The sequence below is a fragment of the Sciurus vulgaris genome (genome assembly GCF_902686455.1).
Source record: "Sciurus vulgaris genome assembly, chromosome: 1".
Lineage (NCBI taxonomy): Eukaryota > Metazoa > Chordata > Mammalia > Rodentia > Sciuridae > Sciurus > Sciurus vulgaris.
This window is the reverse complement of record NC_136461.1, coordinates 24,547,418-24,570,502: the sequence shown is the minus strand read 5'-3', so window position 1 is coordinate 24,570,502 and position 23,085 is coordinate 24,547,418. Positions and strand designations below refer to the sequence as shown.

Here is a 23,085-nt window from a genome sequence, read left to right as displayed (position 1 = left end):
TTGTGGCTAATGTGTGTGTGTGTGTGTGTGCGCGCGCATCTATTCATAACACATTCCTTTTTGTGGATAGAATACCAGACTTGGGACTCAGAGACCAAAGTTCAAGTTCTAGCTTCGTTATTAGCAAAGTATACAGCTAATCAGGGGAAATCACTGAAATGCTCAGAATTGTTTTGCTCACCTGTCAAATGGCAGTGAAATGTGGGAAACAGGCCAGGCTGAATCCAGTGCCATGATAGTGGGTGGCAGGTGTTGCTCCTCCCTCCTGGTGGCCTTCACTGGATCAGCCTCCTGGGCCAATCCCTTCAACACCGTTGATTTTCAAGTTCTAGTTTCCTCTTTCTTCTCTCCTCTCTCCTGTTTTCTCTCCTCTTCTCTCCTGTCCCCTCTCTCCTGCACTACAATCCATGTCCCAATGCTCCAGCCCTGAGGATGTCCCCGAGTCCCTTATCTATATGTGCTAATGACAAAGCTCCCATTTATTAAGCTATTTATACTTGTCGAAAGCATGGCACTAGGCATTTTTCATAATTTCTTTATGAGGAAGTAGCAATAACCATATTTCACATTTAGCTGGTCAGCAACTTACCCAAGGGCACAAAGCCAATCAGTTGAGCTGTTTCAAACCCAAACTCCAAAGGCTCTGGGCTACTTCTACTTGAAATTCCCTCCTGCATGTCCTTCAGAGTGTTGGTTGGAACCAGGAGGAATAACTCCCTTCCACCACCACCTTCCCCCATTTGGGGTAACTTCTTATTTTAATATAATTTTAAACTTATAGAAAAGTTGCATTTAAAGTGCAAAGAACTCCCATATGCCCATCACCGAGATTTAGGCAACTTCTTTGAAGGAGTTAATGGAGAAGAACTCAAGGAGAGTGAACCAGAGAGGCAGAAGAAAAACCAAAGAGGCACCACTGAAGCCAAAGGAGGGTCAGTGGGGTCAGATGCTCCAGAGAGGGTAAGCACAATAGCAGGTAAAAAGTGACCAGCTGGGCATCTGGTTGGACCAGGTGGGGAATGTTGGAAGCTCTCTCTGCAGAGAACTGGCCAGGAAACAGAAAGGAGAGGGGGAAAGTTGTAATTATGGTGGCGAACCATGAACTTTGGGAAATACCACAATTCTCCTGGAGGCCCCTGTGGCCCTGGGGATTGTATTGGTGGAACTGATGGAAGGCAGGCATTTCACCAAGCAGATAGGAGAGTGCGCAGGGAACCAAAGGTATTGGTGAGTGGTCTTGAGGTCAGACTGGGCAGTGAAAGACGTGTGAGGGCAAGAAGGCCGGAGAGGCCCAAGATGGAGGACAACAGGTGTGTCAAGACCAGAGTCACTGCTGGAGCATGGACAGTGGAGGAAGGAATGGGGGGCTGAGTTCAAGTGCTGAGAGTGGAAGTTACCTGATGCTCAAGAAGCAGGGCCCTGTAGTGACCACAAACATGGTCAGCCTTGGGACAGAGAGAAGGCAGGGTTCCAGATGTCATGAAAAGGGGCTGGCCTCTAAAAGAAGGGACCACCCCTCTGTTGGGACAAGGGAGGAAAGAAGATGAGCGCCCATGGATAGAACCACACACTTGAGGACTGGGAGAGAGGACGTGCCTGCTAAGTGGCTTCTGTTTCCTTTGAAAGGGAGGAGATAAGTCCACCAGCCCAGAACAAGGGAAGGGAGAGGAAGGGGAGAGGCCAGGGGCCCGTCAGAGGCCTGAAAGTTTCTTTGAGCAGGATGAAGAGTGGGCTGAAGAGCTAAATGGCAGGACCGCTGGGTGAGACCTAGTTTTCTTTGCGATGGGAAATCATGCATTTATAATAACATCAATCTTCCTTCTTGTGTGATTTTTTTCCAGCAAGGCTCAGTCACATGGGGGCAGGTTTAGAGAATGTAGGCAGAGAGGTTCATCCCCACCAATCGGTTGCTTCCAGCAACCGATTAAAGGGAAGAGAAGCCAGGGACTTGGGAGGTGACAAAGAAGTGACCATAATGGTGGACCCTAGAGTGTAAACTGGGTACACCGAAGGAGGGGGCTGGCAAGCAGAGGGAAAGCATCGGGGTCAACACAGCAGAGGTCTCAACGGGTCAAAGATGAGTTCTGGGGCTCAGTGACCATTTCCAGAATGAACTGCCAGCAGTGTATGTAGGTGGGAGGGGCAAGACCTCCACCCCAGAGGCTGCAGAGGAAGCAATGGCCCAGGGTCAGAGGTGGGCTGCGGTCAGGGCCTGAGTTGGAACAGGAGTTGGAACAGATGGTGCAGCTGTAAGCAGGGTCCATTCACTTTAGGGGTCATGGAGAGATGGTTCCAGAGGATAATGGACAAGGCAGGAGGAAGGTCAGCTGTAGGAGAAGCAAGGGAAGGTCGGCCCATGACAGGAGGGAACATGATTTGGAGGAAAACTCAGAGACCAGAGGACTCCGGTGCCTCTTGGAGCAGTTCCAAGTTCAGGACTGATTGCGGACGTGGTGGTCTCGCCCACCATATGGCACAGGGATGGCCAGAGGAAGAGTGGGGGGCGGGGGCTGCAGAGCCCAGGCGTGGAAGGTCCAGAAGTCTCTCCTAAAAGCTATCCAGAGGAGGCTTCTCTAGGAAAAGGCAAATAGAGAAACACAAAGATACGCTCATTCATTTATCCATACGTTGTCTGAGCACCTACCATTTTGCCAGCCCATCTGGGTCGCAGTAAGGAGCTTTCCATCTGCTGGTGAGATCCCAGGAGCTGACTGCTCAGGGGGAGGACGTCTGTCTGCGGAACGCTTACCCTTGCCCAGACAGCAATGGGAAAAAGTAGCTAAAGCTCTATTCAGAGCCTATTTTAAGGTGCTTCGTGCTAACTGCAGATTGTAATATTTTAATTAAACCCCTCCAAGCCCTTAAAGTGGGAAAAGCCTTTCTGACCTGTTCTTTCTAATTACCTCCAGCATATTTCAACAGACTGCAAACAGCATCTAATTCTTGGAAACAAGTGCAGGATAAATTGAGTCTGAAGCTGAGGGCTTTTGGCAACAAAATCTGACTTTCGGAAGAGGTGGAAAATGGTGCTGGTGGAGATTTGTAAGGATTCTCCGCAGGGCGAGAGTTCGGAATCCACAGGTCCTCTCCGCAGCAGTGGGATGGGGCTGTGGTTTGGGTTTTCATTATCTTATTCTAACTGGTTTAATGATGTTGTCAGTCTCAAGTGCAGTCAAAGGGAAAAGCCTATATAAAGAAACTTCAGGAAAGGCAGAACAAAAAGCTCCTTAGCTTTGAGAGAAATCTTAGGCACAGAGAAAGGGATAAACATGGCTCTGAGTCTGGTGGTGCTGGGTCTTCATCGTTGAATACCGACAACGTCCCAGGCTGTGAGGGAAGCCTTCGCGTCCGTCATCTCATACAAATTCATCTTCACTTGCTCTCCATGAGTTGCCATCACTCACAGATGAAGCAGAATCAGAAAGGTTTTCTAACTTACCCAGGCTTACATGACCAGCAAATGGACTGAGACCCAGGAGGCGACCTTGGTAAGCCCCAAAGGCAGCTGTGCAGCACTGCTCTGGGACCCAGTGCCACCAAGTACCATGGGTGCATCCCAGTTTCTCAGCACATGATTAAAGGAGAATCAGAGGCACAGGAGGGAAGTTGGGGAGGGGGTGTGGGTCTAAACTCGATTCCATCAGTATCTGAGCTCCGCATAGTGGAGCAACGGATCCTGCAGGTGCATGACGGTCTGAGCCACTGGAAGGATGAGCTAGAAGGGGGAACGGGCCAGCAGAGGGGAGGAAGCCATTCCGACCCCCAGCCCCTTGCAGACAACCTGCTGCAATGCTTGCTCTGCTGGATCGTCAGTGTTCCTGCACCCGTTTCCCACATTTTCTCTGGCCCTTTAGAGAGGAGAAATGGCATCGGACATTTTTCTCTCCCCACGTTCTGGTTGGACTGTAATAAGCACTTAATAAATGTTGGAGTGAATGAGTGCATGAGACGGGAAGAGATCCATTATGTCTGGGAGCCCTGGAACCTGCTCCCAGACCCCAGGAAGGGTTTCCCGGGAAAGGTTTATCATGGCCCTGTCCCGGCGTGGAGAGGAGCTCCAGGATATTTGGGCTCATCAGTGGAAACCAGGTCTGACACCACTTCCATTTTATATACTTAGGCCTGTTGAGTTTGCTCACTCTTTCTTTACCGTTAGGCACTTTGCCCACAATTAGGATAAATGGCCTTGTGGGCAGCGACAAAGCAGGCTCACGGAGCCCTTTATTAAAATAGCTGCGCATGAACGTTGAAGAATGAAGTGGCTGGGCTGGAGCACACGTTTTTAAAGAAAGCAAACACCCAGATACAATGTCGTACCTTAACTGTGATCAATCACTACTTAATCTAATTAGTTTAGAAGCTATTTTAAAGAGCTTAATTAGATTAAGCTGTGATTGATAACACTTTATATCTACTTGAGTAGAGTACTTCTTCTAATTCACCTTGAATCTTTACACTTCCTGTCAAAAGTCTGTTTCAGGCCCCGGCTAAGTGTGGGGAAGGATTTGGGAACTACTTGGTTGGCACTGAACTCATTCTGGTGCCCGGCACTGGGCTGAGTTCGGGAGCCTGGGCGGTATCCTTGGGCACGGGCATTCTGAGACCTGGTGGGGTGGCCCTGACAAAGACATCCTGAGATTCTAACTCAGGAGGCCTGCAGGTTCTGAGAGGGAGGGGTTGAGGGCTAGCAGGGCCCAGCATGAGGTCAGACTCCTAAGTAAGCAGGTTTGGGTCCAGAGCAGCACTGAGCCATTTGGAGAACAAGAGGGCAAACAGGGAAACTGAGCCAGGAGAGCAGAGCCAGGTGAGCTGCTCAGCAGGTCCACAGGTCCCTCATCCAACCAGCTGAGGGCAACACTTCTGCTGAAGACAAGCTGCTTGATCTCATTGGAGTCAAGGATGTGGGGAGTGGGCAGGAGCCTCCAAGAGTCCCTTAGCCTGCCTTGGAAATTCGCCTTTGCCTGCAGAGCAGCAGGACAAGGTATGTGGGGCCTGCCTGGCCCTAGCCCAGAGCTTCAGGGTCTGTGGTCTCCTACCGAGCCTACGGAGAGCTATAGGGGAAGGATGCAGGAAGCAGGTTATTTCTGGAGTGGGACTGTAAAGATTCAGTCCCTTCTGGGCTGGAAGCGGGAGGTGGGAAGGGGAACTAGACCTAGTCTAAACTGAAAGGCCTGTCTTCCATCTCCTCTCCACAGCCCGCATGTGTGATGCCCATCTTCGAGGGCCCTCGGGCATCATCACCTCCCCCAATTTCCCCATTCAGTACGACAACAATGCGCACTGCGTGTGGATCATCACGGCACTCAACCCCGCCAAGGTAAGGCTCTGAGAAGTGGGGGGCGGGGGTGTTCTGTGGGTAGGGCCAGGTCAGGGACAGCTGGTGTACAAGGGATTTCAAACCCAGAACCTGGTGGTGTAACTTCCCTGCAAACAATTCAACAATTGTTTTTCTTTTTTTTTTTTTTTTTTTTACTATGTATTGAATAAATGAAAAACATAAAACAAGACGTAAATAACATGACATAACCAACGCCTGTGTAGCCATATCCCAGCTTAAGGGGGAAAAATGTCACAGTCCCCTGAGTGATACCTGGCTGTCACCAATCCCAGTCCATTCCCTACTCCCTTGGAGGTAAGCGTTGCCTCGCCTGTGTGTAGATTATTCCTTTGCTTTTCTTCATACTTAGCACTTAAGTGTGATCCCTAAATGGATTATTTAGTATGCCAGCATTTGACCCACATAAACATAATCACGTTGTCTGTACTGTATGCTAATCAACTTCCTGCAAAATTTATCTATGTTGTGTATAGTTTTTCGGTGCTGTATGCATCTTTTCATATGTTTATTTCCTGTTTACCTTTTTTTCTGTACCTTTTGCTCTCTCTTATAAATTTTACATCTTACCAAGGTCCACAACAACCTGGTTGAATCTTTCTTTTATATCAAAACTACAGATCAACTGGAGAAGAACTGATGTCTCTTTGACACTGAGTCTTCCAGTCCATGAATATGGTATATCTCTTTGCTTAGGATTTCTTTAGTGGTTTTCAATAAACTTGTATAATTTTTTCCATCGTAGATATTATACATTTCTTAACATATTTACTCCTAAATGTCTTCTGTTTTAGTATAGATAATCCTAAATATATTATAAATCATATCTTTTAAGTTGCATTTCCTACCTGTTTCTCACAGAAATGCAATTGATTTCTGTACTTTGATTTTTCTATAGAGCAACTTCTTGTAATAATTTGGATTTATTCTTTGGGGTTTTCTACATAAATGGTCATCATCTGCAAAGAAAAATGGCTTTGTTTCTTCTCTTCAAGTTCTTCTGCTTTTTTTTTTTTTTTTTTCTTTTTCTTGCCTCATTGATCTGACTATGATGATGGGGGCAATTTTGTCATTGTTTGATGTTAAATAGAATTCTTTTATTTCTTTGCAGTTAGGTATGATGTTTGCTGAGTTTATTTTTAATTTCCAGGTATTTCTTTTGGAATTGGGGAAGTTCCTTTCTAACCCTGGTTTGCTCAGAGCAAGCTGTTATTGAGAATGGATGCTAAATTTTATCAAGTTATCTTCCTGTATCTGTTGATACAATCATTGATTTTTCTCTTTTATTCTCTTAGTGTAAGGAATTACACTGGTCGACTTTTCTGTTGTTAAACCAACCTCACAGACCTAGAATAAACCTAACTTGGTCATTTAGTACTGGCATTTGTGTCGATGCCAATATTTAATTTGCTAACCTTTTGTCTAATAATTTGCTTTTGTTAGTGAGATTGGTATGTTTTTGTTTGTTTGTTTTTCACATTACCATTGTATCAAGATAATATGAGCACCATAAAATGCCATGGAGAATGTTTCTTCTTTTTTTTGTCCCTTGGACTATTAGTGGAAAATTGAAATGACTTTTGCCTTGAAAGTTTGGTAGAATTTTTCAGAAAACTGTCTGAGTCTGGCATTTTCTTCGATGGAAGATTTTAGGCTGTAGATTTGATACCTAAAGAATTATTTATGTCATCTGCGTGTTTGTTTCCTTCTTGAAGCCACTTTACTATGTTTTGAAATTTTATTTATGATCCCTGCTATTGTGTTTCTGTTTCCTTTTTCATTCCTATTTTGCATTATTTCTTAAATCAATCTTTCTGGAAGTTTCATCTTTGTTAGTCTTTTCAACAAACCAAATTTGGTTTATCAGTACTCCTTTCAGTATAAATTAATTTATTAATATAAATAAGTAATATTTACTTTCTAGCTTATCAATTTCTGCTGTCATCTTTATTGTTTCCTTCCTCCAATTGTATTCTGTTCTTCTTTATCTAGCATCTTAATTTTATGCTTAATTCATTATTTTTTTCATTTTTATTTAAGTATCTATAAATCTTCTTCCAAAACCAAGTTTGGCTACCTTCCTGCAGATTTTTCTGTGCTGCATTTCTATTACAGTTTAGTTCTGAGTATTTTCCAATTTCTGTTATTGTTTCATTTTTCAACCATTGAGAAGCGTTTCTTAATTTCCAAACGAGATTTTTCTAGCTCTTTGTTACTATTTATAAAACTTGTGTTTAGAGAGACTTATCTGTTTTTGAATCATTTGAAATTTGTTGAGATGTGCTCTTTGAATGAGAAATAATTATTTTCCCATTTATTCTATGTGTACTTGAAAAATTAAATGACAGTTTTTGTCTTCTAACATGTCCATTACATCAAGAATGTTAATAGTGTTTATGTCTTTTATGTCTTCATTGATGGATATTTTTGTTTGTTTTCCTGATCAATCCACTGCAGAGAGAGGAAAATTAAAATCTCCCCATAGTGGATTTGTCTGTAATTCTTTGAAGTTGTCAATTTTTGCTTTATTTGAAATTATGTCCTTAAAGCATACAAGTTAAGAATTAAATATCTTCCTGGTGAATTGAACTGTTTAAAAATAACTATGTAATAACCCTCTTTATTCGTAGTAATATCGTTGACCTTAAAGCTTCCCCAGCCCCACCCAGCTATTAGATAAGCTTCCTTTTGGTCTTTGTCTAAATCTTTTCCATTTTCTTACTGTTGACCTCTGCTTACTTATGCTTTATATGTTTTTCATATAACTGGATTTTTAAAAAATCTACTCTAATAATCTCTCTTTTAACTAGAGAATTCAGACCACTTAAATCATAGCATTATTTCTGTTCTTTTAGGGTTACCCTAAAATACCCTAGAGATATCACCACTTCTTCATTTACCATTCTTTCTTGCATATATCAGCTATGCCCTTTCAAATTACATTCTGCTCAAAGTACGTGCTTTAGAATTCACTTTTCTGTTCATGGTGAACTTTTTTAGCTCTTCATCTTCAAACGTCTCTTTCCCTCTGTTCTTGAAAGAGCATTCCCTGTACATTTGATTTTCAGTGGATAGTCACGTTTTCTTGCACATGGAGATACTGCCCAATGTCTTCGAGCTTCCATTTCTGCTGTCCTTTTAGTGTTGTTCCTTTGTTTGACATCTTTCTGGCCGCTTTTATGGTCTTTTTCTTGTCTTTAGCGTTCTGCAGGTTCACTATCATGCGTCCGCGTGTGAACGTTTTTTGTATTCATCCTCCCTGAATTCATAGAATGAATTTGGAACTGTTCCATTCTTTTCTATTTCATGGAATAATTTTGAGGAACATTGCTATTAATGCTTCTTTAAAGGTCTGGAAGAATTCAGCTGAGAATCCATCTGGTCCTGGACTTTTCTTTGTTGGAAAGCCTTTTATTACTGCTCCTATCTCATTGCTAGGGACTGGCCTGTTTAGGTTTTCTTCATCCTCCTGATTCAATTGTGACAGATCATATTTGTCTAGAAATATATTCATTTCCTCTAGGTTTTCCAACTTACGGGGGGATAAGTTTTCAACATCCTGCCTGAATTCATTAAGCTTCTTGAATCCATAGTTTATGTCTGTTATCAGCTCAGGAAAATATTCCCACTGTTGTTTCTCCTTTATTCTTTCTTTTCTCCTTCCATAAGTCTGACAGCATAAATTCATCCTTCTCACTCTATATTTTGTATTTATTCACTTCCCTCACACTTCCTCCCTCTCATTGTTTGCTTATTCTCTGTTGACCATGTCTAACCTCTGTTGAAATTAACTCAAAATGTAGTTTGATTTCAAATATTAGAATTTTCATTTTGTGAAATTCTATTTGGGGGTTTGTTTTTCCAATGTTCTTTTCTTTTTTTGAATAGCAAAGAATCTTTTTATATGATGAGGGTAGAAATGTCTACCTGTATCGTCAAAAAAATCAACAGGAAAGCATTTAAAATAAGAAAATCACATTTTAGAGTCTTTTGATCCCTATGGAGGTATGGATCCTTATGAGTTATGGATCCTTCTTTACTTCTTCAAATATATTAGACCCACTTATTTTATATCCTGTGAATGCCAACATCTGAGGTCTTCACAGGATCCATTCTGTGATCTCTTCTCACCTCTCATGGTTCCCCAGACCACATTTCCTTTTTTATTGGGTAATTTTTGACTGTGTGACGAGAATCATCAACTTGCTCTCAGGACATTCATTGAGACCTGAGTAGAAGGTGGTTTCTTTCAGAGGAAGTTTGCATTTGCTCCTGCCTGTTGCTGAGGTCATTATCAGACAGAAACCCCTGCAGATCAAAGTTCTCAGCAGGAGGCTTTCAACCCCCAACTAACATGGAGGCTGCAAACCAGGAGAAGTCTCCTTGCAGTTATGGATTCTTTGCAGAAGTTTTCTGTCAAGGTATGAGGCAGAAGGAGCCTCCAGGACTACCCAGAGAGTGGCAGAGCCCTGAGAGAAGGCAGACAGGCTGGTTTCTAGTTCACCCACCCCTCTGCCCTGTGCTAGTGTGTGGTAATAGAGTCTGTACGCTGGAGGCCCTGGCCTTTGGCTCCTATCCCCTCTTCTCCATGAGTCCAAGAAAACCAAAGCTGTGCTTCACCAGATTTCTATTTTATTTTCTTTTTTTCTTTCTTTCTTTTTTTTTTTTAATTTACTGGTTCTTTTTAGTTGTACATGACAGTAGGATTCATCTTGATATATGAAGTCACCAGATTTTTTTATACTCAAGGCCAAAGCCAGCCTCATGCTCTGAGTCACACATTGGGGCCCTGTATTCACTGTGCTGTGGACTCTGCGTTCCTCCTGATGTTGGTCTGCCCGTGTAAACAGCAGCCAGTGTAAACAGCAGGCATTCGTTTTCTCTCATTTCTGGAGGCTGGAAGTCAGGATCAGGTGCTGGCAGATTTGGTTTCTGCTGAGCATTCGCTCCTGGCTTGCAGACGGCTGGCTCCTCCTGTGTCCTCACGCGGCCTTTCCTCTGTGCACCCGCGGAGAGAGCTCTCTGCTGTCTCCTCCTCCCTGCACAGGACATCAATCCACTCTAGTTAGGACTTCACCCCCTGACCTCATTTAACCTCACCTTCCTCCCTAAAGGCCTCATCTCCAAATACAGTCAGGTGGGGAACTTGGGCCTCAGCATATCAATTTGGGGAGCATATAATTCAATCCATAACACTAACTTGAAAAAAGATTTTTTTTTTTTTTTTGTCTTTCTAAATTTTACCCAACACGTCGAAATTCTTTGGTTCAAGTGTCCAAGGCCACAGTGCTGACACACTGGAAGCAGATTTCCTCTGCACAGCATTTTACAAAGGATTCACGTCCTCTTAAACCATTTCATGGTGAACCTAGTTGGGGGGAAGGATGTTTCAGCCACACTGGGGGAGGGTAGCGGCCAGACCAAAAGAAGGACTTTCTACCATGAGGTCATTAGGTTGTTGACTAGAGGGCTCTTCCTTGGGCACTGTCAAAGATGCTTATCTTTGTTTGATATTGAACTTGAAGATGAGATCTGGGGGAATTCGAGGCAAAGCCTGAGAATTTCCTGAGAAACAATTTGATTCACCCCCATTAGGCCTATACTAGATCAGTGTGGAGGTCAGTGGCCCCGTTTGGTCACTTTGAGACATGTCCTGCAGAGGTCACATCGGCCTGGGCTTCTGAAGCCCATCCCTCTGAAGGCCAGTCCCTTAGATGCTGAAGAGTGTTCCCAGCATCTCCAAGGGTCTTTGGTGGGCTTCGGTAAGTGCTAAGGGAGGTCGGAAGGGCTAAGAGAGCCCCATCCTATCCTGACACCACGTGGGGAGCCAGGAACCACAACCCAACCAGGAGCGTGTGGAAGTTAAGACTAAGGGGTAGGAGCTGCCTTCCCTCAGACAATAGGGAAGCAGGAGCAGTTCCTAACCCTGTTCACGTAACTGCTCCACAGGTGAGACACAGGCATGTCCTGCAACCCCCACTCCAGAAGTCTCTCTCAGCTAGAAGAGAGCAGTTTACAGTATTTTTGAAGAGAGGAGCATTTCTTCATTCATTGACTGTAGGCACAACTTCTGCCTCTCAGGCCTGAAGAGAGCATTTAAATAAAAAACGGAGTTCAAGAAAGTTCTGATGGTAGTGTGTGTCCAGAGTGCTAGGCGAAAACCAGGAAGGAGCCACTAACTGGAAGGTCAGGGAAATTTTCAGAAAGGTGGTGACATTTGAGCAGGGTCTTGAAGGGGGAGTGGCCTTGGAAGTCAGTATACCAAAATGAATGTGTGTGCAAAGGCACTGAGGTTTGGAACAGTGTCTTAGAACTGAAAATAATTCAACATGTCGGCATCAAAGTGAAGACAGAAGGTCAGCAGGACCCAGATCACAGGAACCTGCATGCTTGACAAAGAGATTTGGGTCTTATTTTGAAACATAAGTTTTTAAGGCTGGGTGTGTTAGACTGTTGTTAATAACAATAATAGCTTTTATTGAATAAGGCCTGTTCCATGCCAACTACTGAGTTAATCCCTCTGTATAAATGATTTTATTTCATTCTCTCAATAGCACGATGAACTTGGTTTTAATAGACCTTGAGGGAGGAGGAAACTGGATCATGGAGAGGTTAAAGGTCAGGGAACAGCCACAGCACACAACCAGGAAGTGGTAAGGCCGGGATTGAAACTGAGTCTTTCTGGCTCCAGCACTCGGGTATTTAAATAGCTGTGCTGAGCTGTTGGATGCAACAGGCCTCAGAGAAGACGGGATTGGGAGAACTGGAAGGATCTGGAAAGATGAGGGCCATGCCCTCTTCCTCTGTTCCCAACACAGCAATAGTGGGAAAGTCTTAAGTTTTCAGAAGACTACTCTGGCAGCACTGGGGAGACCTGGAGGGGGATACTGGGGAAGCAGAGCAAGACCGGCTACCCAAGGAGCAAAAACAGGGGACATCCACCAAGGCTTTGCAGACCTGGAGCAAGAAACAGATGAGAGAGATTTGGGGGATGGAATGCAACTTGGTGGCTGATTGGATGTGGGAGTTGAGGGAGGAGATGTCAAATTCAACATCGTATCTCAAATGACGGACACAGGGTCTGGCATGCAGTAGGCACTCTGTATGTATTATTCAGTGAATTAATGAATGATGACTCAGAGCTTTCTGGGAGAGTTTAAAAGGAAATAGGAAGGGAGGAACATGCTTTGCAAAGCCAGGAGGGAAATGAGTATGGTCTACCTGCGGTATCTGGGGTTCATCCAATAGCATCGGGATATATTGTGCGGAAACTCTGAATACGTCCAGGTTCCAGATAAAGACCGAGTATGACCTCATTAGCACATGGGTAGGAATAGCAGCCTAAGAAAGGGACAACATTGTTTTGGGAAGAATGAAGAGAATAAGATTTAGAATGGATCTGGGAATCATGCTTATAGGTGAAAGAAACAGAAGGAGCAGTTGGAGAAACAGGAGGAGAATATGACGCAGAGGCAGGACGTTTGCAACTAGGAGGTGTCTGTCTGATGGAAGGGGACTGAGTGAGACGGTTGGTTTTGGCCTTGGCAGGAGACCTTTCAGAGCAGAGCTCTGGGGCAGCAATAGTCAGCATCGGGTGGGGAGCGGGCCGGTGAGGGGTAAGCCTTGGAGGCCAGGCATGTGGACGTCCCTTTTGACACGTCTCATCATGGCGCACAGGAGGGAGAACAGGCAGTAGCATGTGAGGGAGGTGATGGAGACAAAGCTGGAGGATAGTTAAAGACATCGGTTTGGGATATATTGGACACTGGGGATCACATGCAGGCTGGGAGGAGCAAGCCAGGGGTCGAGAGGGAAAATGTGGGAGAAAGCAGGCGGTGGGCCAAGGAAGGTTCTGGAGGAAGTGAGAAGAAAACGGGGTCGAGGATGCAGGAGCTCCTTTGCAGGGAGAGGTGTGCTGTCGCGAAAGGGGCTGAGCGCTTTGCCTGCAGGAGTGTGGAGGGGGTGCACGTGATCACCCCAGGATCCCAGGATCATGGAAGGACTGTGCACCCCAGGTACTTGCGCATGGGAGGGCATCAGGAGTCTTCCTGGGGTCCAGACCCCCTGTAGGACTCCCCCAGCTGGGCTTCAGAGGGAGCTGGGAATGTCTTGGGCCCGAGGAGAGAAGAGGAGAGGCTCTGCTATGGGAATGGCCGAGAACTGGATCCGTTAACCTAGTCAGAACTGAGCACAGCGAGAAAACTCAGCGTACTGGGGAGGAAGGCTCACAGCATGTCTGTACTCAGTAAAATAAAAGCACCCTAATCCGTTCTCCTAGAGGCTTGGTAGATTCGAGGAAGAGAAAAAGGAGCCTAAGAGCAAGCGATGCTGGCCTCCTGCGAATGCAGCCTCCACCCTGTCTGGTGTTTGGGATGTTGGCTGCCCTTGGTCCTTGCAATATTAATCTGATATTAATATTAATATAATGTCTGCCTGCCAAATTTGACTAATCATCTGAAATACCTGGGGAGACTGTAAAGGCAAGTCCTTCTGTTAAAGATGTGATTCAGGGGGTCTGGGGCTAATGCTTGGAAAGCTTTATTTTAAAGAGCATCTGGTGGCCCTGAGCAGTCAAGCTTACATGAGAAATCACAGTCCCTTCCTTCCAGCAAAGCATAGGCCAACCCCCAACCCCTGGCTCCCCTCAGGCACATCCCCCGCTTCAGCTTCATTGAACTCTGGTTCGTAGGCATGCCTGGCCCTTTAAGACCTCTGCCTGGGCCGTGTTGTCCAGCAGGCCTTCCCTTCTCCTCCAGGCAAATCCCTCTCCGCCCCAGCGAGAGACAGTCCTCTGCCTTTCTGACTCCACCAGGTCTTGTCCCTGCTTGGTCCCCCAGCATTTCATAGGCACCTTTGGTTTGCATCCCTATCATGGTGTGCTGTGTTTAGCATCTATTTATCCCCTAGCCCAGAGCACCCTGCAGGGAGGGATGGTGTTTTGTTCATCTTCTCCCACAGTCAGCAGGGCTCTGCAGAGAGGAGCTCAGTGAGGTCTGGGGAGTTACTAAGGAGAGGAGGAGCAGCCTCTGCACCATCTCCACCCATGTCCCCATGTCGGGACTGAGGTCAGGCCATGGTCCTGGGGACGCCTCGAGAAGACCTTTCAGCTCAGCCTCGTGGAAGAAGCCAGAGCTCAGGACATTTCCGCAGTCAAGGACTGAAACCCAGACCCAGACCCGTGTCGCCCCCCACCTACATGCATCTACCTCGCTTTGCAGCTTCTCAGTGTGAACTCTAGACTCGTAATTCAATTTGCATAGGAGCCTCTGAATTTGCTGGGGAAAGTCAATCCACCTTTGCTAGAAAGAAAAGCAAAACAGGCCAGAGAGAGGGAGAGGAGGAAGAGGAGGAGGAGGAGCAGGCAGAGAAGGAGGCACCTGGAAAGAGCAGGGAATTGAAAGCTCGGTCCATGTACTTCAAAGCCAAAGATAACAACATTTTAATTATTCACTGCTGGAGGCTCGTCAGCGCCTCTCTCCCTTTGTAGACTGCACAGAGCAAGAAGGAACTCTCCAGGCAAGTGATCGCCGGCAAGTGTAAATGTCAGGAATGCATCTGTTGGTCCATTTGTTCTCTCACTTATTCATTCAACAAACATTTACTCACCCCTCCCCTGTGCCAGCCCTGTGTGAGATGCTGGTGATCAGAGAGGTTTCCCCTGGCTGCTTCTGATGCGTGTTCGGCCTGGCCGGGTGACACCAGAGTCTACCTTTTAACGGCCTTCCCCTAAGCCCCAAACCTGATTCCTTTCCTGGACACAGTCGTCTCTGTTCATCTCACTTGGGGACATTCCTCCAGCCCCAGCCTGACTGAGCCCTGGTGTATCCACACACTCTTCCTGTTGCTGAGGACAAGCCCTGCCTACCCCCCTGGCCACGACTGTGCCCTTCAGATTTGCCCCCTGCCCTCGCTTTGGTTTCAGCACTGGTCTACCCTGTGATCTCCAATGGCCTTATGACCCTCTGTGGCCCCCTCTACCACGTGAGGTCCCAGAGGGTCGTGGCCCTGTTCATCCTGCCTGACCATGTCTCCCCGCAGCCCAGCACCCGCGAGTGCATGTCACCTGCGGGAAGAATTGGTGGATGAATCAGTCCATCAATCAGGAGTGAAGGAGACAGGGAGTGGGGAGGTTGACGGCTTTCAGAACCACCGATAATCCAAGGTAGTGACCCAAGTTCCAGCACCTCTGAGAGCTCAGTCCCTACCCCCAGGAGGGAGGTGCTGGCAGCTTCTCCTCTAGCTCCTGAAGTTTCAGGCTTTGGCGTCCCACTGGCCTCCCTCCATTCCACTCCCAGGAGCTCCTTCTCCAGCCCGGCTCGGGGCCTTCAGCAAGACCCAGGCAGGAGGCACCCTTCAGGTTGTGCCCAGGAAAAGCGAGACCCCTTGCCTGAGGAGCTGAGTCCCACGAGCAGCAGCATTAGCCTGCAGAGAGAGGCCTGATGGGTCCAGGTGAGCCCTCTGGAGCTCAGAAACAAACTCTGAGGAATTGTAAGGAAGGTCGAATTGGCCTGGGATTGGGGAGGGGCAGGCCACAAGACGCCCGTGGTTTCCACGCCAAGATGTAGAATTGTGTTCTGCAAGTCAGGAGCTGGTAGTCTTACCTGAGGTGACGAAGCCGTTCTTCGGAACCTGCAGTCAGCAGATCACAGGTGAGTTGCAGAAAACACCTTCCCCGGAGTTTCAACAACACATAGTTTATTTTCTCCACAAACCAAAGCTCCAGAGACCAAAGCTCCAGTCTGGGCCTGTTTGGCAGCTTTCTCAGACTCCAGGATCTTATATTTGCCCCTCTGTCATTCTTTATATGCAACTCTTCTCCCCGTGATCACGAGAAGGCTGTCCCATCTCAGTCCTCACATCTGTTACCCAAGAAAATCAAAGAGAAAGATGGGAAAATGTCCTAAGGACTCGCTGGCCCATGTCTTACTGCTCAGAATTCTGTCTTGCATCCATCCTTAGCTACGAAGTTGACTGAGTACATTACCATGCTCCCCAAAAGTCAGGGTTCTCCTAGGAAGGAAGGAATGCAGGGAGAAACATTAACACTATTCCCATCTGTCAAAGAATCCCAAAATGTGAACCATATCAAAAGGGAACCATGTACGTGGAAGCAGTGCCTTGCCGGTCCTCACTCGTCCTCCACCTTGAGGTGATCCCTGAAGCACCTTATGAATTTTGGGGTGCCTGGGAACCCAGTCTGAAAACCATTCCCACAGGGCAGAGAAGAGTGAACTTTCCTGTAAAGAGCTATATCATAAATATTTTAGGCTTTGAAGACCATATGAGTTCTTTGTTGCACATTCTTCTTTGTTGCGGGTTTTTAATTTTTCACTCTTTAAAAATGTAAGAAAAGAACCTTCATGACTCTAAGGACCACAGGAAAACAGGCTGAGAGCCAGATTTGGTCTAAGAGCCATAGGTTCCAGTCCCTGCTCCAGGGGATAGGGAGGTGCTGGGAGTTTGGGGCACAACATGAAGGATAGGTCCCAGAGGCAGAGCGCCCATTTAGAGGCTGCTGGAGAAAAGCGCTCACAAGGCAAAACAGCCTCGGTCCAGATCCCCAGGAACTCCGGCGTCCCAAACAAGGCCCCGCGCGGTGGGATCCTCAGCAGCCTCACCCAGACCTTGGGTTCAGGACAGCAGGCCTGGAGCCCTGTCTTTGGCTGGTCGTGGGCTGAGTTTAGGAAGGGAGGATGTTCCCCAGGGCCCACATGCAGTCCTCCAAGGGCCACCCCATCCCAGAGGAGGTTTTCTGACGTTTCCAGCCCTCTCTCCCCTCCCCAGCGTTTGCCACAAACACAGGCTAAAGCTCCTCCTAAACCCTCCCTGTTCCAGGAACCTGTACCGGCTCCCTCCTGGCCCCTCTGCCTCTGCTCCTCCCTTCATGCTAAATCACAGCTTCCAGTCAACTTGACCATGGCGTCCAGACTGAATGCTTGACAGCTGGCAGGATCCAGCTGCAGATCAGTCAGCCTGTTCTCGCAGACCCACATCCCCTGCCTCGGCTGCCCTGCCTGCTCTCTGCTCCCTCTCCTGCTCACAGCCTGGCCTGGCCTGAGCCCACGCTCCCCACAGCCTCCAGGTCCAGCACCCCGCCTCCTCCACACCCCCTTCCATCTTTCTCTCCCCTGCAGTCCTCAGGCGCTCACCGTCTGCACCGTGTCCTTGGCATTTAGATTCTGTGCTGAATTGTCAGGCCAGCCAGATAACGTATGGGAAGCAGCTAGCCCCATGCTTGGCACATGGCAGGTGCTTGGTAATTATGTCCTGGATGATGGGTTTGTTTATTCATTTATCTAATGGGTTTAAGTTGGGTATCTGAGCTGTATACAAATGTGCCTCTTTGATCATGCCTATTTCTCGTGCTGCCATTTCTCCTGCCTCAGAAAGGCGCTTTGTGAGCTTGATTGATCTGCATGTTAGCTAATGAGTCATTATAGGATCCTGTCTTTAAACAATGGCCAAAGCAGAGGAGAAGAAAAAAAATTAAAAAAAAAAAAAAAAAAAAAAAAAAAAACCCAGTCCTGATGCAGGGGACCGTCCTGCGTCCTGAGGCTGTGGTCTGTGCGACTGTGTTGAGCAGGCTTCTCAGTGTAATTAGCTCCCACGTTCGGGTCAGTGCTCTGAAATGCGGTTCACATCAATGGCAGCTCTAACCAGTGATGTGAATCATTTTATGGCTCTGGGTTCTGGCCTTCAAAGCAATATTTTCCCATTACAGGTCTAATAATCATGCACTCCCTTTTTGAAGATGGCCAGTGAGCAGTGTCCTCTGCTCAGGGTCTGGCTAGAAGAGGCTGATGTGACAATGCACAGCCAGGACCCTTAGTCCCTGCAGAGCCTGGGCCCCTCCTCCTGCAGAAGGCACCACCTGCCTTCTGGCATTTTATGTTCAGTAAGTGTTTGCTGAGCACCTACTAGGATCCAGAAAGAGCTTGAGGGAGGTTTGTATGGACAAGCACCATCCCTGCCTTTGGACCTGAGACCTTGCTGAGATTCTCTGAGGCAGTACAGCAGAATGACAAAGGGCCTGGCCTCGAGCCACCTGGTGTAAGTCCCACTCTACCTCTGAACTGTGTGAGCCTAGGCACGTTGCCTAAACTCTCTGTGCCTGGGCTTTCCAATTTGTAAAGTGCAGATTATCAAAGTAGCTATTTGTTTTTCCAGGGCTAGGGACAACGTAGCTATTATTGTTATACGTCAGTTCCTATAATGTGCTTGGATCCATGTTAACCACACTGTATCAATTCTTAAGTGAAGAAATAAGAAAAGATGATCCGACTATGATTAAGGGGTTGGCAAACTATAGCCTATGGACTCAATCCTGCTCATCACTTGTTTAGTAAATAAAGTTTTATTGGGATGCAGCCATGCCCACGCAATTACATAGCATGTATGGCTGTGTTCATGCTATCCCAACAGAGCTGAGCAGGGGCAACATCGAGCCTGTGGGGAAATATTTACTCTCTGGTCATTGAGGGGCAACAATTGCCTGCCTTTACTCTAGATGGTCACTGCAGTGAGGATCCCAGGGCCTGGCGATCTGTCCATGCTGGAGGGTCAGGAAGGGTTTGGAAATCATCTTGCCATTCAATACTTTCTCAGCCCCTGAGGAGGGCCTGGCACACACAGGGCCTGGCACTAGTGGTACAGAGGGAGCGGGACCTGCACCTGCCCCCTGGGAGTCTCTGGTCTAGTGGAGGGGCAGGCGGACAGGTGGATCCCAGGTAGCAGGTAAGTGCTAAAGAGAAGAAGGTCTTGAGCCAGGAGTGCCCGTCTTGTCCAGGCTGGTCAGAGAGAGCTCCAACAAAACAGAGAGAAATTTACTGGCGGGAGGGGAGGAGGGAAGGGGAAAGGCCTGAGCAAATCCTGCTCCTGATCAGGCCACCAGGGTGGTGATGCCGGGGCTCAGGTGGTCACACAGGCCGTGCAGTGGGGATGCAGAGTAACAGGTAGGAAATGAGACTCCGGGAAATGTTCTGCATGATAGGACCAAAGGGGTGGGAGGGCTGAGAGTCGGGAATTCCAGCCCAAGCAGAGGACCTCATGAGGATGCCAGTAATCAACAAAGAACCTTCTGGTTGGAAAACTTATAAAAGCTAAGGAACCCCCAGCCAATGTTGACAGTGAAATCCCGTTCCGTCCTTGCTAACACTGGCTCCTCTGCCAGACCATCCTCAGCCCAGCAATTGGTTTCCTTGTTTCCAACCACCCGTCAATGCTCCTGCTCCTAAAGAAGAAAGCCTGTGTCCAGCCTGGCTTACAGCCTCCGTAGGACAAAGCCCAGATCCTTAGGATAGAAGACAGCCTTTCACCATCTGGCTCCTCTTCACTGCCCTTTGGCTACCACCCCCTGCTTCGCTCTCAGTTAAACGACACCAGGTCCATTAGGAGTCTCTAAAGAGCCCCGCGGGTCCACGCCTCTGCCACCCCCTGCCTGGATTGCTTTCCCTCCACACCCACAGGTTGGACTCCAGCCGCCTCATCTCCCAAACTCCGCCCGGGCTTCATGTCCTCCAGGGAACTCCTTGACCTTTCTCCTAGCCAAGAGGTCGCGCCCTCCCCTACCCACAGACCTCCTGACACGCTCAGGTCTGTTCTTAGCCAGAGATGTCCCTCTCTGAACCCCACACCCGCGCAGAGGGACCCTGCATAGAGGGCACCAGATCATCAGTGGGGGCAAGATCAGTTTTCTTCTGAGATGTCGGAAGCATCCAGGGCTGAGGCTCTGCTGCACCCTGGCCGTATGTGGGTGCAGGGCTCTTAGGTCTGGACAGAGGAGGACAGAAGGCATCCGTGACAGGTAGGAGAAATAGATCATGTAGTCCTTGGGCTGTAGAGTAGAAAGCCAAGGAGCCGCCTTGCCCTCCCCTTTGGGGGAGGGAAGGTCACCATCAGGTTGAAACCTGATAGAAATGGACAAAAAGAGACCCAGACTGAACACTAGAATCGAGTGACTCTGTGTGTCCTGTCTTCATGAATGTGCCGGACACCTGCACGTCACCCAGACACCCGCACCCCACCCAGTTGCAGTCCTAGACACCCTTAGACCGACCGCTCCTCTACCCATGGCTTCTCCATCGCTCATGGGTGCCAACGCCAAAGCCCAGAACCCTCCTCACCTCCCACCTCCCTTCAGCCCAGCAGCCAGCCTGATGCTGTCACCTCCCTCCAGATCAAAGCCACTTCTTTCAGGGGATGGGTGTGAGGCCTCTGGGATCAAGCTGCAGCACACTTCTTGAGTTCTGGACCCCCTGGAGTCCCCTCCTTGCACCAAAGACTCAGCCACCGGCGGGGTTCCCTGGAGCGGGGCTGCTGGCAGGTGTGCCTGTTTGCAGACACCAAACAACTTCTGCTGGCGTGCTCTGTCTCTGTCATGGCTCAGGCCCTGTGCCCGGCTCCTTCCCAGAGTGTCCCCGCCCTCTCTCAGCCACACACTTTGGTCCAACCATCTTCCTTAGCCTTCAGAATCCCCTCAGATGCCACCATCCAGAGCGGCCCACCCTCCTGCCCCCATGGCAGGCTCCCCTCTGCTCTGCCGTCCCCACCGAAGCACCTGTTACCTGGTCCCATGCTTCTCCGTTACCTCTCAGACCCCCTTTCTCACCCCAGGCAGGGACAAGGTCTCGCTAACTGTGAAAACCCCACCCCCTCGCCTGGCATAGGGCTGGTGCTTGGTAAATATTTGTGGAAGGCAGGACTGAAAGAAGTGAAGAGGGAGGAATCTCGTCAAAATCTCCTTCTGAGAACATTTATTTATTCAACAAATAAACAAGCAAAGAGGAAGGAGAGAAGCAGGCAGAGAGACTAGCAGGACCATCTGCAGGTCCCTGGGGGCAAGAGGACCAAGATTCCACACGTGGCCTGAAAGAGTGCCACTAAGGCCCCAGGGGATTTCTATGCATTAGAGTGTGAAGAGAGAGTCCAGTCATCTCTCAGCCAGCCAGATGTGCCTGGTGCCGCTCTGACAGTCCTGGATTTGACCAGCTGTGCCACAAGCTTCTTCAGACACAGGGGGCCCCACAGGGTGTGCAGCCTGGAAAGAAATAGTTCATGTTCCTCAGGATGGCACAGAGATGGTCAGTGTGTCTCCAGTGACTCTGGACATCAAGACAGAATGGGGAAATCGCTCCTGTCCCCCAGTCTGTGGGAGGCTTCCCTGCAGCCCTGCCCCTGCTCATCCTGTGCTCCCTCCCCAGGTGATCAAGCTGGCCTTCGAGGAGTTTGATTTGGAGAGGGGCTACGACACCCTGACAGTCGGGGACGGTGGGCAGGATGGGGACCAGAAGACAGTTCTCTACATGTAAGTGAAGGGCTGCGTGTGGTCCAGAGGCTGGGACAGCACGTGGGCCTTGGCTGAGGGGTGGGGCTTACTGAGTCCTCCCTGGCTCCCAAACTACTACAGCAAGGACAGTGTCCTGAGGCCCTGCCGGCTTCTTTGGCAGGAATCCCACTGCCTGTCTCTACTCTAGCTGAGGGGAAGGCATCCCGGGCCAAGTCCTCACTGGGAATTCAGTGAGAATCAGAGACCAGGGCAAGCCTGGAGTTCCCACGTGGTCACCTGCTGCTGGGCAGACCCTGCCTCTGCCACCCAGCAGTGTTTTCTCCAAGCTCGTATGTCCATGGCAGTGGGACCTCCCACTGAGACACAGGAGCATGCTTCCTGCCTGGGCACTGCTACCCGACTCACAACACTGGGGGTGCAGAGAACCGAGATCATGTAGATCATTTCCTGAGCGGAGGAAGGCCACCATGACATGGTATAGTCAAGGGAGAGGACAGTGGCAGGCCGTACTGGGATTCCACTGCGTTGGGCCTTCGCTCTGGGGCCCTTGAGTTCTCCTTTGCCACCACCCATAGGCTGACCCGGGAGTTGGAAAATGCTCTCCTTCAGGGCATGTGGCCCAGCCTCGGAGGCAGGTGGGCCTCGGAGCAGGCCTGGCTCCCGGTCCCCTTGAGATGCAGTCAGCTGGGCAGTCACTTTACTTGGCCTGTGGTGGGCGCACTCCTCTGAATCTCTCTCTCCTGACAGCCTGACAGGTACATCGGTCCCAGATCTCATCGTCAGCACCAGCCATCAAATGTGGCTCCTCTTCCAGACTGATGGCAGTGGCAGCTCCCTGGGATTCAAGGCTTCTTATGAAGGTAACTGCTCTTGGAGAGCCCGGTAAACATCACTGCACAAGTCAGATTGGGTTCTGGATTTACAGTCACAAACCATGGGTTCAGATCCCGGCTCAGCCCTGTGCAGCTTCCTCTCCTTAAGCTTATTATTCAACCTCTCTGAAATCTGGCCTCCTTTGTTTCGGGGGGCTTTCCATATTCTTCGGAAGACTGTCTGAGATAATTCACTTAAAATGTTGAGACCCCAGTGCCAGATTCACACAAACATCCCATCCCCAATTTATATCTGGCTCATGTAGACTTTTTTAAAGGCCCCATAAACTTTCTGAGCCTCTCTTATTTTTAAAATATTTGCATGGGGGACATTGCCTTCCCAAGCTACCCTGTTTGGGTGTCATGGTGATGAGTGAGTGACTCTAGCATAAGGTTAAGGACAGACACCGGCATCATTGATAGCCTGAGGAGGATGCAGGCGAGGGTCTTCATCTCTTGCTAGGAATGAGCATTAAAGGAAATATAAACTCTGGGGCCCAAGAGCTATCCCCACCATCACCCTTCCGTGAGCTTCCAAACCTCCTGTTGGCTAATGACTGCTGATGCCCATTCCCCAAGAAAGGGAGAAGACA

The 23,085-nt window shown here is 48.4% G+C and overlaps 1 protein-coding gene across 5 annotated transcripts in view; it reads left to right on the top strand.

Annotated features, from left to right (window-relative positions):
* The window catches only part of CSMD2 (CUB and Sushi multiple domains 2), a 550,277-nt gene that overhangs the window by 285,307 nt on the left and 241,885 nt on the right, over window positions 1–23,085 (top strand). For all 5 annotated transcript variants that reach the window (XM_079130766.1, XM_079130765.1, XM_079130764.1 and 2 more), the window contains 3 exons: window positions 5,196–5,317; window positions 21,535–21,638; window positions 22,368–22,480. In XM_079130766.1, the coding sequence (XP_078986892.1) occupies window positions 5,196–5,317; window positions 21,535–21,638; window positions 22,368–22,480 (339 nt within the window). The remainder of the gene's footprint in view (window positions 1–5,195; window positions 5,318–21,534; window positions 21,639–22,367; window positions 22,481–23,085) is intronic.